Source organism: Pipra filicauda, unplaced genomic scaffold (genome assembly GCF_003945595.2).
Source record: "Pipra filicauda isolate LSUMZ 115617 unplaced genomic scaffold, ASM394559v2 scaffold36_size6622888_pilon, whole genome shotgun sequence".
Taxonomy (NCBI): domain Eukaryota; kingdom Metazoa; phylum Chordata; class Aves; order Passeriformes; family Pipridae; genus Pipra; species Pipra filicauda.
Genome location: NW_024104498.1, coordinates 4,232,087 through 4,245,612, shown reverse-complemented (window position 1 = coordinate 4,245,612; position 13,526 = coordinate 4,232,087). Strand labels below are relative to the sequence as shown.

At 47.9% G+C, this 13,526-nt stretch overlaps 1 protein-coding gene across 1 annotated transcript in view; it reads left to right on the top strand.

Annotated features, from left to right (window-relative positions):
• The window catches only part of EIF2B3 (eukaryotic translation initiation factor 2B subunit gamma), a 99,925-nt gene extending 89,241 nt beyond the window's left edge, over positions 1–10,684 (top strand). Inside the window, exon 11 of the mRNA XM_027747242.2 lies at positions 10,460–10,684. Within this exon, the coding sequence (XP_027603043.1) occupies positions 10,460–10,512 (53 nt within the window). The 3' untranslated portion in view covers positions 10,513–10,684. The remainder of the gene's footprint in view (positions 1–10,459) is intronic.
• Positions 10,685–13,526: the final 2,842 nt, after the last annotated feature.

Genomic DNA, 13,526 nt, shown 5'->3' with positions numbered 1-13,526 from the left:
ACTTAACGTAGTATAGCGTAACCTATTGTCAGCTTTGCATATGACAAATTTTCCTTTAAATTGAAACTAAAAGTAAAAAGGCCTCATGAAAACAAAGTATTGATCTTGCAGTTGCAAGTCTCAGATACTGGAGGTAACACACACAGAGTGTTCTGTGCACTGTGGTCTTGGGCCCTGTGTGGCTCTGTGTCTACTCATAAGCTTTACCCATCACATCAGTCTGAATCAGTGTCCCCTGTGGGGTTCATTGCCCCCCTGTCACTGAAGATTTGCACTGTTCATGATGCTCCATTTGTGTCCTCCCCTGAGCACAGAACCATAGAATCATTTAGATTGGAAGAGTCCTTTAAGATCATCAGGTCCACCCACAAACCTAACACTGCCAAGTCCACCCCTAAACCATGTCCCTAAGTGCCACATCTACATATCTGCATGAATCGTCAGGAGAGGTGAATCGGGTCACATTTGGTTGTTAACCTGCAGTGGGAACTGTGAGGACACAGGGTGCAGACTTAGCTAATATTTTAGGAAATAGGAGTATGTTTGATTTCTTTAGTAGATCATACCAAACAGAAATATGACCCTTTGACCTTGCTCACATCTGCTTCAGAAGTCTCTTCCAGGGTGCAGATCCTATTCTTGTTGATTGTAGTACGGAAACTGTTCTTTCTTCTTGTTTGTCCTCGTCATCCTTGTCTGAATATTTTTCAGGATCTGTAGATGTATTTGCAGGGAGAGTAACGGAGCTGTAACCCGTGGTTCATTTGCCTGTTCTTGTAGAGTCTATTGCTCACCTCCCCAAAGCTGAAACCCACTTCTTAATGAGTCTGGGGGCCCTCAAGTTAAACTGTTCAGAAACGTATGATTGACGTTAGCAAAGACATATTCAGACGATTATAAATACACCATTATGCTGAGCAAGAAAAAATAATAAAGCCTCAGTTCATTTCCCTGCCTCAGTTTCCTAAGCATTCTAGAATTTCTTTGGGCTGGGGGTCAGGTTTGCCTCGGTGGTCTGGGATCTGTCTGCGAAGTTCATGACTTATTTCCTGAACTGTGGAGCCTTTCCAGCCCAACATGTCTCTTCTGACCTCAGCTGGTCCCGTAGTAAACTGGGTCTTCTCTTTTTTGCTGTGAAAGCATGCCATGACTTCCTTTCCCCTGCCCAAGAGTTCCTGTATCCTGTGCCAAGCTTTTGGTGTGGCCCTCTAAGTCTGTTTCCATATTGCCCCTTTCATCAAAACTTTGGCTGTGTTGTTCTGTTTGGTAACTTTTCCTTCTTCAAACTCGAGCCTCCATGGCCAGGTTAGGAAAAAACCTAGTTCTCTTGGGTAGGAGCCACCTTTTCTTGCAAGCTGATCACCCTTCAGCAGATGTAAGCAGTAGCAGCTGGCTGCTGACCCCAGTCTGTGCAGCAAAACTGCACACACCTTCCCAGAAACATTAAAAAAATAAAAATACAGCAGTCCCTTATTCCAAAGCATCAGCCAGGATTCATCAAAGGTAGAAATATCCCTGAATCATCCTGCACAGCCCCAGGCAGATCCCACAGTTGGCTTTGCTGCAGAACTGGCTGTATGCTCCCTGTTCTACCATATGAGTCCTGGCCACACTGCCCAGGCAGCTCGGGGTACAAGAGCTCTTTGAGCCAGTGGTGCACTGACCTCTCACAAAATGAATTCCAGTCCCATGCAAGGAGGATGGCAGGAGAACAGCTACCACAAATGATAGGCAAACGTAACTCAAACCAGCTCTCATCCTTCTCCTTCTACAGAGTAATATGGGCATAGTTAGGGTGGTCCAAATGGTACAGCTGGGAGTAATGGGATTGAATTAAACACAATTTAGGTTGGCCATCTAGAGCATTTTCCTAATGATGTGGTCTGGTAGGCTGTGGGATAATCTCCCTGGGGACATGGTGGGAGACCTCATCACTTAATAATGGGCTTGGCAAATCTCTGGACACCGAAACAGAGGGAACACTTCAACACTGGTTACTGGGGTAGATGAGATGCAGCCTAGTACTTTCAAACTAAAAATAAAGTTGGAGGCACAGGAGGGAGCAGGTAACTGTCAGCAGTGATGTCCCAGTCCTGCGTTGACTTCAGCCCTGTCACAGCGCTGGCCAGAGATGGTATTTTTAAGTGTCTCTGTTAAAGTCAAGGTATGGCAGTTTATTTAACTTCTGGATTTGCAAGCCGTGCCTCCTGAGAGCCACACTATTTTATTCCTACTGCTTTTATTACCATGCCTAGGAAGCGTCCACTTTCCTTCCTCTTTGATACTTTAATTTTAGGAATTTGCTAACAGAGAATTAACAGATGGGCCTTGTGAAAGCTACCTTACCGGGTAGCACTTTGAAAAACATGTTGGTACCTTAGGAAAAGGCAGTAATTATTGAAGGGATGGGAAATGGCAGACAGCATTCCGAAGGACCGTAATTGCTCAGAGCATTCAATCACTGTTTCGAAGGCAGTTATTAGGATCATACTGCAGCCTTTTTGATAAACCTATTTTTAAAGAGGAGCTCAAAAGCAGCATGCACTCATTGAAGTAGGACTAAGGAGAGGGAGTGCTGGGGATGGGCCAGTCATGGAGTCAGATAAGCCCTAGAGTCAGTAAGTACAGCTCCCAAAGGAATCTTCAGGCCGATTCAGCAGGGAGTACATTGTACATCTGGTACAGGTTAGCCAGGAAGGAGCATATATAGTAAAGTGGCCTAACCTTTCTTGAAAGCAACACCAGGAGCAGAGACAGTAAATACACACACAAAGGACGGAACTAGCAAAATGGATACAAAACTCACCACCTTATCCCTCGGCTTCATCTCTGTTGTTGTTGGGGCAGGGGGGGGTTTATTTGCATTGGGAGTTACGGAGCCAAGTATTCTCTAGGGACAACTTGAATCACTGCACACCCAGGAAGTGCATTACAGTCTTGTAGTTGCCACAAAGCATACATTCAGAAAGGGAAAAAATACCAGCATTCAGGACGCTGATGTAATCCTAGCTTGGGGTAGCAGCATTGCCTCCTTTACGCTGCACACTAAAATTTGTTCCTGTTTTTTATTCCACCATATATTTTCATTTTCCTTGGTGCCCCGACATAGTCAACAGCCAGAATGAGTGGTGCTTGCTGAATGTTGCTGAATATGAGGGGGTCTCCATATTCCTCATTTTCCTTTTTTCAGTTTCTGTCTGAAACCTTCATTACTGTACCCTATGCAAGAGACACAATCCCTCCTTTCTATGGCTTTTCTGCAGCATTTGTCATTTTAATGCTTCACAACTGTTAACAGCCTCATTTTCACCTCCTCAGTATGAACATGGTTGGGTTTTCCTCCTGTTTTACCTCTCTTATTTTAGCCTTAGCATTTTCTTTGTAAATGTTGGGAGGGAAGGTTTAGTCCATTGAAAAAAAAAAACAGTTTTATTTCACATGATGATGTTGACCCTTGCATGGACCATTAGCAGTGTCAGGAACTTGTACTCATTGTGCAGCTTTCTGCTGCTTCAGCTGACGGGAACTGATAGTAGTGGGTCTTCTTCTTTAAGGGGAGATAGATCTGCAGTGGAACAAGAGAAACTCTTTGCCAGGAGGTTTCACAGATGTCCACGGGCACCAGCAGCCCTGAGATCCACTCCTGGTGCTGGCAGGCGAAGGCTGTTGTTACTGTAGGATTTACTGCTCCTGCCCCCAGCATCAGCCATGGGGCCCCAACTACATCACCCATGTCCTACCTGATCCCGACTCCTGCTTCACAGCTCTCCACTACAGCTTTGTCCCAGGACCAGGCTCATCCCATTCCTACCCTTCTCTTTGGTTTTTCCGCTCATCTTTCTCCCATGGAGACTTCTATTTTTCTCCCTTACTCTGTTATCCCCAGACACCCACCTGACTCCTCCTCTGGTATGACCATAGCTGCTATTTCCAGTCCCCTTGCCTAGCAGCTCCATTTTCCATCTGGCACTCCTCAGCTGGACTGCATCCCTTTCCGTACTGCGGTCGTGCCCGGGCAGGCTTGTACCAGGCACAGGAGGGAAGTGGTTCTGTGCAGAGTGCTGCACTGGTCCATACAGCATGAAGGAAGCCCTGCCTTCCTCCTGCACTTCCGTGGTCAAGTGTGCTCACTGCAGACAGTCTCTGGAGCTTTTAGCTGCCCTCCTGAGAACACGTGCAAACTGAGATCTTTTTTTCCAAAGGCTTATCGCGTAGCCAAAACTGTGTGGTTTCTCACAAGAAGAGAAAAAGGCACATATCCAGTGAGGACTGGCTCCCGTTTCCGATCACTTTCCAAGTCTTGTTCCAAGCTTGGAGTCCTAGGACTTCTCAATGAAACAGAGTAAGATTGTTTTATTTTAATGAGGGCCAAAGAGCACATTTTTCTCTAATGTCATCCTCTGAAGGCAGGTACAGTTCATGAAACCTCCACATGTGAATGGGTGACTGCTTGTGAGGAGGTTTCACCCGAGCCAAGATTTAGCAGGATAGGGACAGGAAGGGACTGAGAGACTTTCTGATGCTCTTGCTGCATTCAAGTATCATCTTGCATCAAGAGCATCTGCTCTTGCAAGATGCTGAGTACCTCCTGGTGCAGTCTTCAGGAACTGAAAACACTTAGCACGACACAGGGTCGGGATCAGAAAGCATGCTGCAGTGCAGATGGGAGTTATGAAAGCTCATGAAGAACAGACACAGACTAAACAGTGCACACATGTATACTGTGCACGGGGGTGCAAAATGAGCTGGAGGTGATGTAGGAATGGTGTGAATTTATAGCAAAGCTGAGAGATCCACAAGATTTCTCCATAAAGTAGTTTAACTACTGAGTGTCCATGGCAAAGATATTGTTGGCAGTTAAAACAGGCATCTCTTAAATAGTTGACATTTTTGTTTCAGCGACTATGCAGTGACTACATTTCTAACTAATCCTAATAAGCCTCTTTTCCAAGTTGTATAAAAATGGTTTATGAGTTCTGGCCTTAGCAGTGGCATGAAACTTCCCTAGAATATCCATCCAGCAATGCTTTGTCCTCCCCTCTGCCGCTGGGGACTGTCCCACTTGTGCGTACTGTCATTCCCGGCCAGAGAAGTTCAGGCTTCCCAAGTGAGTGGGTTAAACGAGCTGCCACATTCGCAGCATGCTGGTTGTGAAGTCTACCCATAAGGCAGCAGTTCATAACCTTGTGGAAATATTTTTACATGCTCCACGCAGAGAAAATAACCACTTGTGCTCTGCTAGAGCTTAGCCACATGAAAGAGCCAGGAAGAACACCCCAATGGACGCTGAGAAAGGAAAGGGACCTCTACTGGTGTCCAGTGCAGCAGGCAAATATGGCACCTCTGCCGTCTTAGCAGGAAGCGTGGACAGTCTTCAGACTGTTGTTTCTGAGATCCCTGCTTGCATTTGCTTGAGGTGGTGATATCCCAGGGGAGCACACTGATCAGTATAATCCATCCCTTTCTTAAACGCTTTGCTGGGGCTCTGCCCCAATACTAGGACTTCAAGTGCATCCGCCTCCCCAAGGAGCTTTCTATCTTAGGCATATCCTCAGCTCTTGGTCTTCTTTTTCCTTTACTAAACTTTCTTCTAAGACCCTGACTGATCACTTTTCCATATACCTCTCTTTCCAGTTCCTTCACTCCCCCATCCATCTGCTCCAAGCCACAGTAAATTCATCTCTCATCCGGCACTGAATTCAGTGTTACCTTTACTTTACACTCTCAAGTCACATCTATCCCCCAGAAGGGTGTGAGAACAAAGGGGTTAATACTGGTTAGACCTCACCTGAACCAGGTGAGCACCAGCACTGAGCACTGGTGGTTGTTGGGGATGGGTATAAGACAGGAGGGAGATCTCTACTGCCAGCCTCTTCTGTGGGCTGGAGGCTCCCCAGCTGTGGGCCAAAGCTGATCTGCCTGAAGCTACCACCAGCCCCATTCCCAGTGCCCCTGGAGTGAGCTGCACATCCCACCCTAGAAGCAGCTGGAGCACTCAGCTCATGGGCAGCATCACTGCTGGAGACCCACAGGCTGGGCTGATGGCATCGCAGCAGGGCTGGCCTGGGGCTTGGGAGAAACTGTGAGACACTCCTGGCCTTTGGGGCCACAGTGTGGTCACCCTGGTCTCCAGTGATCACGTAAGTAAAGCCTGGCTGGGAAGAGAGCAGGCCTTAACTGGAAAGTCCCAGTGCTCTGTAAACACAAACAAATCAGCCCCCTCACCTGCTTCCCTTCTTTATCTGTACATGTAATTTAAAACACCCTCCAGCCTCCCAAAGTCAAGCTTCAGCTGCTTCCCATCCCCTTAAGCCCCTTTAGTTCCTCTCCCCCCCCTAACCTGGCTGCTTTTCCAGGGCCAACCATCACTGCAGAGACAAGTTGCTCTTCTCTCCCACTCTCTGATCCTTTCTGTCCTGGGTGAATGTGGTGGGAACCACCCACAGCGTGTTTTCGTGCATGCGTTTCTGCAGCCACCCCTCCCCCCCGCCTAGTTTTTTAAGTTAAACTATCTCTTGCTTTAAAGAGAGCAAATACACAGCAGTGGCTTTCATCACTGCTGTATAATAGAGCAGTAATTCCGTGCCAGGGACTGTTTTCTATTTTATTTTAAAGGGTTTATAAAACAGTGTATGTAATTGAGTGAGTAAACTGAACGTTTTCTGGAGCCCCTGAGGGCTGAAACTTCGTGGTGGTCCTGGGCCTAGGCCCTAACCCTTTTTTTTTTCCTCTCTTTTTTTTTTTTCCCTCCCTTTCCCCTCCTTCCCCTCCTCCTTTACAACCCGGCGTTGCCACCAGCAGCAGCAGCAGCAATCTGTCTGGGGCTAATTGAGCAAACAACAAGGAGATGCTTTCACATGGCTTTTAAAGGAATGCTCTGGCATCCCCTTTCTGTGAGCAGCTTGGCAGGAACCTGCCAGGAAGGCTGGGGAGCGCTGGGTCCCCGGCCCCCGGCCTGCTGGTGGGGTTAGTGCTGGGCTGTGCAGTCATTTCCGCCCCTCTGTTTATTTGCATTACAATTTGTTTTTAGCCAAGCACCAAAAGCTGCTCTGCTCTCTAGCTCGCCTTGTGCGTATGTTTTTAAGGGGCTAGTGTACAGTATGTGTAAACAAGCAGGAACGCATATATAACGAGTGACAGGTTTTTGATTTACACTCAGTAAAATCTCCGTGGACACTCGGTTCAAGCACCCAGGCTGACTTCAGGCTGGGCTGCGTCAGCAAGTTAAAGCAAAGTGCTAATCAGGAAGGTTGAATGTGTTGATCAGCTCTGGATTTGCTTAGCACCAGATGCTCCCAATCTGAGAAGATCTAGTTGAACATGATTTAAGGTTGCAGAGTCCAACTCTTAAGGCTTTCTGAAAGTCCTTTCTCTAATCCTTCTTCTTTCTCTGTGGGCTGAATGCATCTGTAACCCTGCCAGTGTCAGATAAAAGGCAGCCTGGTAAGAAATCCCTAATGGGGAGCTAGGGAAGGAGAAAGGGAGCTGAACAGCGAAGCATGTGAGGTACTTCTCCCTCCTCCCCCAGAGTTTCAGGCAGAGTTTCTGCAGGAACTGAGCTTGCTGGTACCAGCCAGAGCCACTGGCAACTGGCAGCCACGTCTGATAATGAAACACTATCCACAGCTCAGTTCTCTGGCACACACACACTGGAGTCTGAATTCCCTTCTCTCCACAAGGAGGGCTTTGGGAAGGAAAGAGGGAAGCAGGGTGAATCCTTATCTGCCTATCGCATCCCCTCAGGGTGCGGAATAGGGCTTTGTTTCTAGCAAAGCCATTCCCCTTATCGCTTAAAAACGTTCTCGCGGATTTTAGACAGGCAGATTCATGTGTTTCCTTTAAGCCTGTACAATAAGAAATGAGTTTGGTGATTTCATGTGAGTCTGAGGTAGCAGTGACATACCGGGCAGGCCATGTGTGCCTGCTTTGGGGAATCTGGGCCACACGGATCAAGGAGGAGATGAAACAGGCAGAGGGATGGGAGATGAGGGAATGCGTGCTCTGATTGCCCATGTGGCTTTGGCTGCTTAAGCTCCCTAAACTCACTGCTGCCTCGGTTTCCCCATCTGTAAAACAGGAATGCTCTTACTCGCCCACTCTTGAAAAGCATTTTGAACTCATCAGGTGTAAAATACAAGATACCATAAGGCAGCTACAAGCATGTCAGTGCAAAATGCAAATAGTCGGTACCACCTCTGCAGCAAGGTCTGTGACAGGACCCATCCCAGCTCTGCATACTTAGGACCATGGAGGATGCTGTCTGCAGTGAAGCAAGAAGTTCCTTATTAAAAAGTATTGCTACAGATAACCTATATATAGAACCATAAAATTGACATGGCTCTTTATAAGCCTAGATGAAGGCATGTTTAATCTGCAGAGGCATAACGTAATTACTCTCACTGGATGGTAGCCAGGGTCTTATTCACATCATAGAAATCAACATGATAGGTAGTCTGCTTGGAGGAGGTTCAGGAATGGAGTCACAGGAGTTGCTACAGGGCCTGTTTGAGATATATTGGGAAAGCTGTTGGGGATGAGGAATGTTATAGAAAGAAGTGCTGCAGGTTGGATTTGAGGTACCTTGGCAAAGCTGTGTGGGGTCCGGGACGGGAGGAGAGAGGCGCTGAAGGCTGGACTTGGGGCTATTGGCAGAGCTGTGCTGGAGAGGTTGTGTGGTGCTACCTACATCATGCTTGCACCTGGCATTTGTACAGTCAGCCCCTCATTTTCCTGAGCGCTGCATCCACCTCTGCTCGTCCTGCCCAAAGTGCTGGAGATTGAGCTCCAAGATGTCAGCATGAGTCTCCAGGATTAATTATCAGTTGTCACTAAATACCCCAGAGCTACATGTCTCGATCAGATGCTGAAGGTGAGAAGCAGCTCCTTGCTCTCCTTATTTTTGCCTTCACAAAGGATCTCTGAAAGGGCAGTTGTGTAGCTCACCCACTCTGTCTCTCAGGCTAAGGAGACTGCATATGATCCATATGACTGTGGGGTTGAGGGTATAGTGGGAAATTGTCTTGCCACAGTCCAAAACTCCTTGAAGTTTATAGAGCAGAATTTGATCAAACCTTTAGAGCAATGGTTTGCATGGTGCAAAGGTTATGTCTTGAATTTTAAACCAAGAGAAGCATCATGTTGGCCCGGCCACTTTGGGGATTGCCAGTAATTTCTTCATTTAGCCAAAGGTGGCATGTTTGTTGTTTTGCAGCAGTCTTGCAAAATCCACTTCCCTGAGGGGAGGAGTTTTAGATGGGTAAATAAACCACAAGTCATTATTTCCATCGTCCTTGGCTATCTACCCCAACTGCTGTGTAAGGTGTGGGAGACACCACAGCCTCCATTGGTGTATCCCAGCACCTCACAGGCCTTGACCCTTTATCCCAGGCTCCAGAGCCAATTGTTTTTCCTCATGTGCAGGAGGTAAGATGAAGAGCCTAGGGGCATGGGTCACACCACCTGAGCTCCACCTGAATAGGTGTCCAGCTCCCAGAGAGCAATTTAGGTTCACTCCTCCCACACAGTACACTGAGGACACCCACTTTGAGCACACCAGCTTTGTGTCATGCTCTGAGGCCACAGGCTTGGGTTTTTTAGGCACTGGGCTTTCAGTTGCGTGTTTTTATTATTTTGGCTTTATATCCCTTATTTGCAGTCCTTCCCTGACAAGCTGCTTTTGCATTTTAAAGGGAAGGCTCTTTCAGTACAGTGCATTAACAGTGCTGGGGCAGGGACTGGCACGTTAATGTGCCCACTGGGGCTCTGCAGAGCTCCTAGGAACAGGCAAAGGAGTGACCCTGCAGAAATTGCCCCTCCAATAAAAGGAGTGTGAGGAGGGGCTGTTCACCAGTACCTTCACAAATGATAACTGTGCACAGAGAATTTGCTTCACACAGATACTTTTGGACAGGCTCCATCCAAAAGGGAGATTTAAATTTAAAAAAAAAAAAAAAAAATTTTTTTTTGAACTGACAGGGCTGAGTTGGGATTGCTGAGAGGATGTCACACTGCCTCGGTGATGGCCCCCCAGTGCTGAGCAGCCCCTCTGCTCCCCAACCTCCAAGCAGTTTGAGAGCACACAGTGCTCTTTAGAGCCAGGGGGGGTTACTTATTAATTTTATGTCAGATCTCCATGTTGGGTGTTGGTTCCTTGCCTTAGCCTAGGTGTACACCTGTCAGTAGCAGCTGTGACTTCCGTAGGGCCTCTCTTGTTTATTAGTGGCACATACATGTGAAAACTCTCATTAGAGAAACCTCCTGATGTTTAGTCAGTTGTTTAGGCTTTCGCCATGTGTGTGGGATACTGTCAGAGAGAAGCTGGAGTCCAGCGAATCTGTGCTTGAGTTCCCCAGAATCTGCTTTTCTCATTTGTTTTAAAGTTGCAGATTTGAAAAATGCAAGGTCTGAAGCTCTGCTGCAAAACTCAATTCCTCTTCTTTTCCTCCCTCTCTCTTTTCAGCCAAACATGTTAATGAAGTCATTGTGGGCACCGAACAGCTGATGGAGATATAACCCAAGTAGGTTTTAAAGATGATTTTATGGAAGCCAGCAGCAGAACCAGATGTTCAAGCGTCGTAAGATCATCCGTACAGATCAGTACTGGCACAGCTTACCCTGTCATTGCAACTTTCCCGTTCAGCTTTATATTTATGTCTTAATAAAGAAGTATTTACAGAGCGGTGTGTCCGTCAGCCCCTCCCCCCTCATTGGGATGCGCGCGGGTTGGTGCCGGGTTATATCGGTTCCTGCGCGCCCGGCCAACGCACTGTACTTTTCCAGCAGAAGGGAGAGCGGGGACCACACAGACTGTGCCCACTCCAAAGAATGACTTAGCCGCCCTCCCTGTGGTGTAAACCACGTCCCTGCAGTCCTGCACCACCATCCCGAGCCTGGGAGAAACTTCTCGGGATGCTGCTTGTGCATCTCATCAACGCAGCAGGCGGACAGCGGGAACAGCGGCAGTGCGGGCTGCTCTCTGCACCCCGGCGGCTCCGCCAGCCTCCTCCTCCTCCTCCTCCTGTCTCTCTCTCGTGATGCTGCCCCACAGCACAGAAGTGTTTCATCTGTGCCTCTTCCCCTCTGTAATGCAGTAGAGAGTTTGGCACCTATTTCCATCAGGGCTGAGTTTGATCTGATACTTTGAAATCCCGCCCAAGAGCGAATATGTGAGGGCTGGGGGAGGATGGAGGGGGTGTGGGGTGTAAGCAGCGGGTACTCCCTGCCTTATTTTGATGGTTCTTCAGCTTGTCAGTCCGCTGTTCCTGATCCCAGACCAGAGGCCCTCCCCACACTTGGATGATCCGTGGATGACTGTACCGATGTCTGTGAGATGAGTCGTGCGTGCTAAAGTGAAACGCACAGTGCTGTGGTCAGGGCTTGTGCCAGGATTGTAAAGCACCTGGATGGAATTGAAACACGAGCTGTTCTTTAATGTTTATAAATTGGACACAAGTTCCTACCTAAAAGCTGTTTATTAGAATGTAGTAGGATTGAACAGGGCATTTATCTGCCCCTGGCAGTTTGACATCCAGAGGTGCTCACAGCAACCGGCGGGGCTGGTATTTCATTAACCGAAGTGATAAATGTAAAATGTGTGCTTCGTGGGCACTGGTGACCCCTGAGGAGAACTACCATTTCCTAGTTAATTTGACAGGAGAGAGATTATAATCCAGACATTCCCTGAGTTTCATAAACAAAATCCTTCCTCTAAAGGACCAGACTGGAATGGAAACTATGGGTAAGGATGAGTTTCAAGGCCTGTGACAAGCTGCAGAGAGAAGAAACGCGCTGCAGTTCAGCTCCAGCTTTCTGCTGGAGGTTTTGCCTTGTGTATGTGCGCAAACATGTTCCCAAGGAACGAAGCCTTTTTCATCCAAGGATCTCAGAGGCTTTACAAAGGTTAATTAAAGAAAGTTCTTGTCTCTGTGTGCTGCAAGGGAGCGAGGCTCCATTTTGGGTGTGTAGAAACAGAAGCAGAGTGGAGTGTAATTACCTGGCTTTGCATTTTAACATAAGGCTGGCAAAGCCAAGAGAGGTCTGCAGGGACTTTGACTCACAGTGCTTTTGCTTAAATACAAAGCCTTCTCCCTCTCTGTTTTCGGGATACATCTTAACTTCTGAAAAGTCCACATCCCCTTATTTAACAGCTACAGCTTTACCTCCTTGTGCCTTAATTATATGTTAAAGTCTCAGTCCTTTTGTTTAGCTAATTTAAGAACAGGGTGGGGGGCTCTTTACTGTGTCGGTTAGAGTTTAGCATTAATTTAGTGTTCTCTGACACTTGAAAACCTGTCCGGGATTTGAGGCATTTTCTTTTCCTTTTTGCCTTTTACGACCTGCAGGTGTTTGGTGTGAGATAAAAGTAGATCCCAAAGTGAGATTTCACAGCACAAATTATCAAAGTGAAGATTCACTCTTGATGTAGTCTTCGTGTGTGGCAGTAATTATGAAAAATAGTTCGGGATAATAGGACCTTCAGGAATCCCAAGGCGGGCACTGGGAGGTTAACCCTTCCTCATCTAACCTGGCCTCCATACTGCTGTCATCATCAGGTGAGCAGATGATGGGTTGGGTCAGGCAACTTTACAACCTGAGTGATGTTACAGTCGTCAAGAAAATCGAGGAGGTGACTGAAGACATGAAGTTCTGTTCCCAGGTAGGTTTGATGTGACTGTGTCTGGATACAGACCTTCAGGAAGGTGTTACTGCTGCAGGCTGCTCACCAGCTTTGAGGAGTGGGGCACCTCTCAGACACGAGTAAGTTGCTCACTGTGCTGCTCTGTCACACCCAGGCAGCTGAGCGTTACAACCCGTGCCCATCACGGTGCTACTGGCACCAAAGTGGTGCTTTGTAGGTGACACTTCTCTGAAAGAGATGGACGTTCCCAGCTCTGTCAGTGCTGGCTCTTTTAGGAAGACTTGTCCTGGGCATTTCCTTGGCAGATGTACAGCCAGGGTTGCTGTGAGAAGGTTCTTGCAGGGGCTTGTCACGTGCTGCATCTGCATGGGGTAGAGCAGAGGTTTGCAGTGATGCCCAGCGAGGTACCCAGCCGGCAGCACTGCTGGCCTGTAGTTTTCCCTGAGTGGTGTCCTGCCAGCAGCTCCCAAAAGGGCAGCAGGGTCGGTGTGGTGCAGAGCCCAGCACAAGTGAGTGTGCACACCTGGCCACACTTCTTCCCATGCGTCCTGCACCCAGAGCACACCATGACATGAAAACCTGAAACTCTGCCCCCTCACCCTGGCTCCCATGAGAGCTGGGTATCTCCAGCAGCAGCTCTGCAGCCAGGTCCTTGCCAGGATGTTTGCAGCCAAGTCCATTTACAAGACAGAGATTTGGGAAGAGCATTTGTTGGGCACTTACAGACACCCAGAGCTGTGGCTCACCTCCCTCGGCCGTTCGTGTTCGCTTTTGTTGGGATCTCTCAGGAAGCAGCAGCTCATCTGATCCCTTCTGCAGTCAAAGTGAAGCGGATGGCTCCCATCTTCCTGGCAGTCTTGGAGCGGAGCCACGCAAGGCGAAAGCAAAC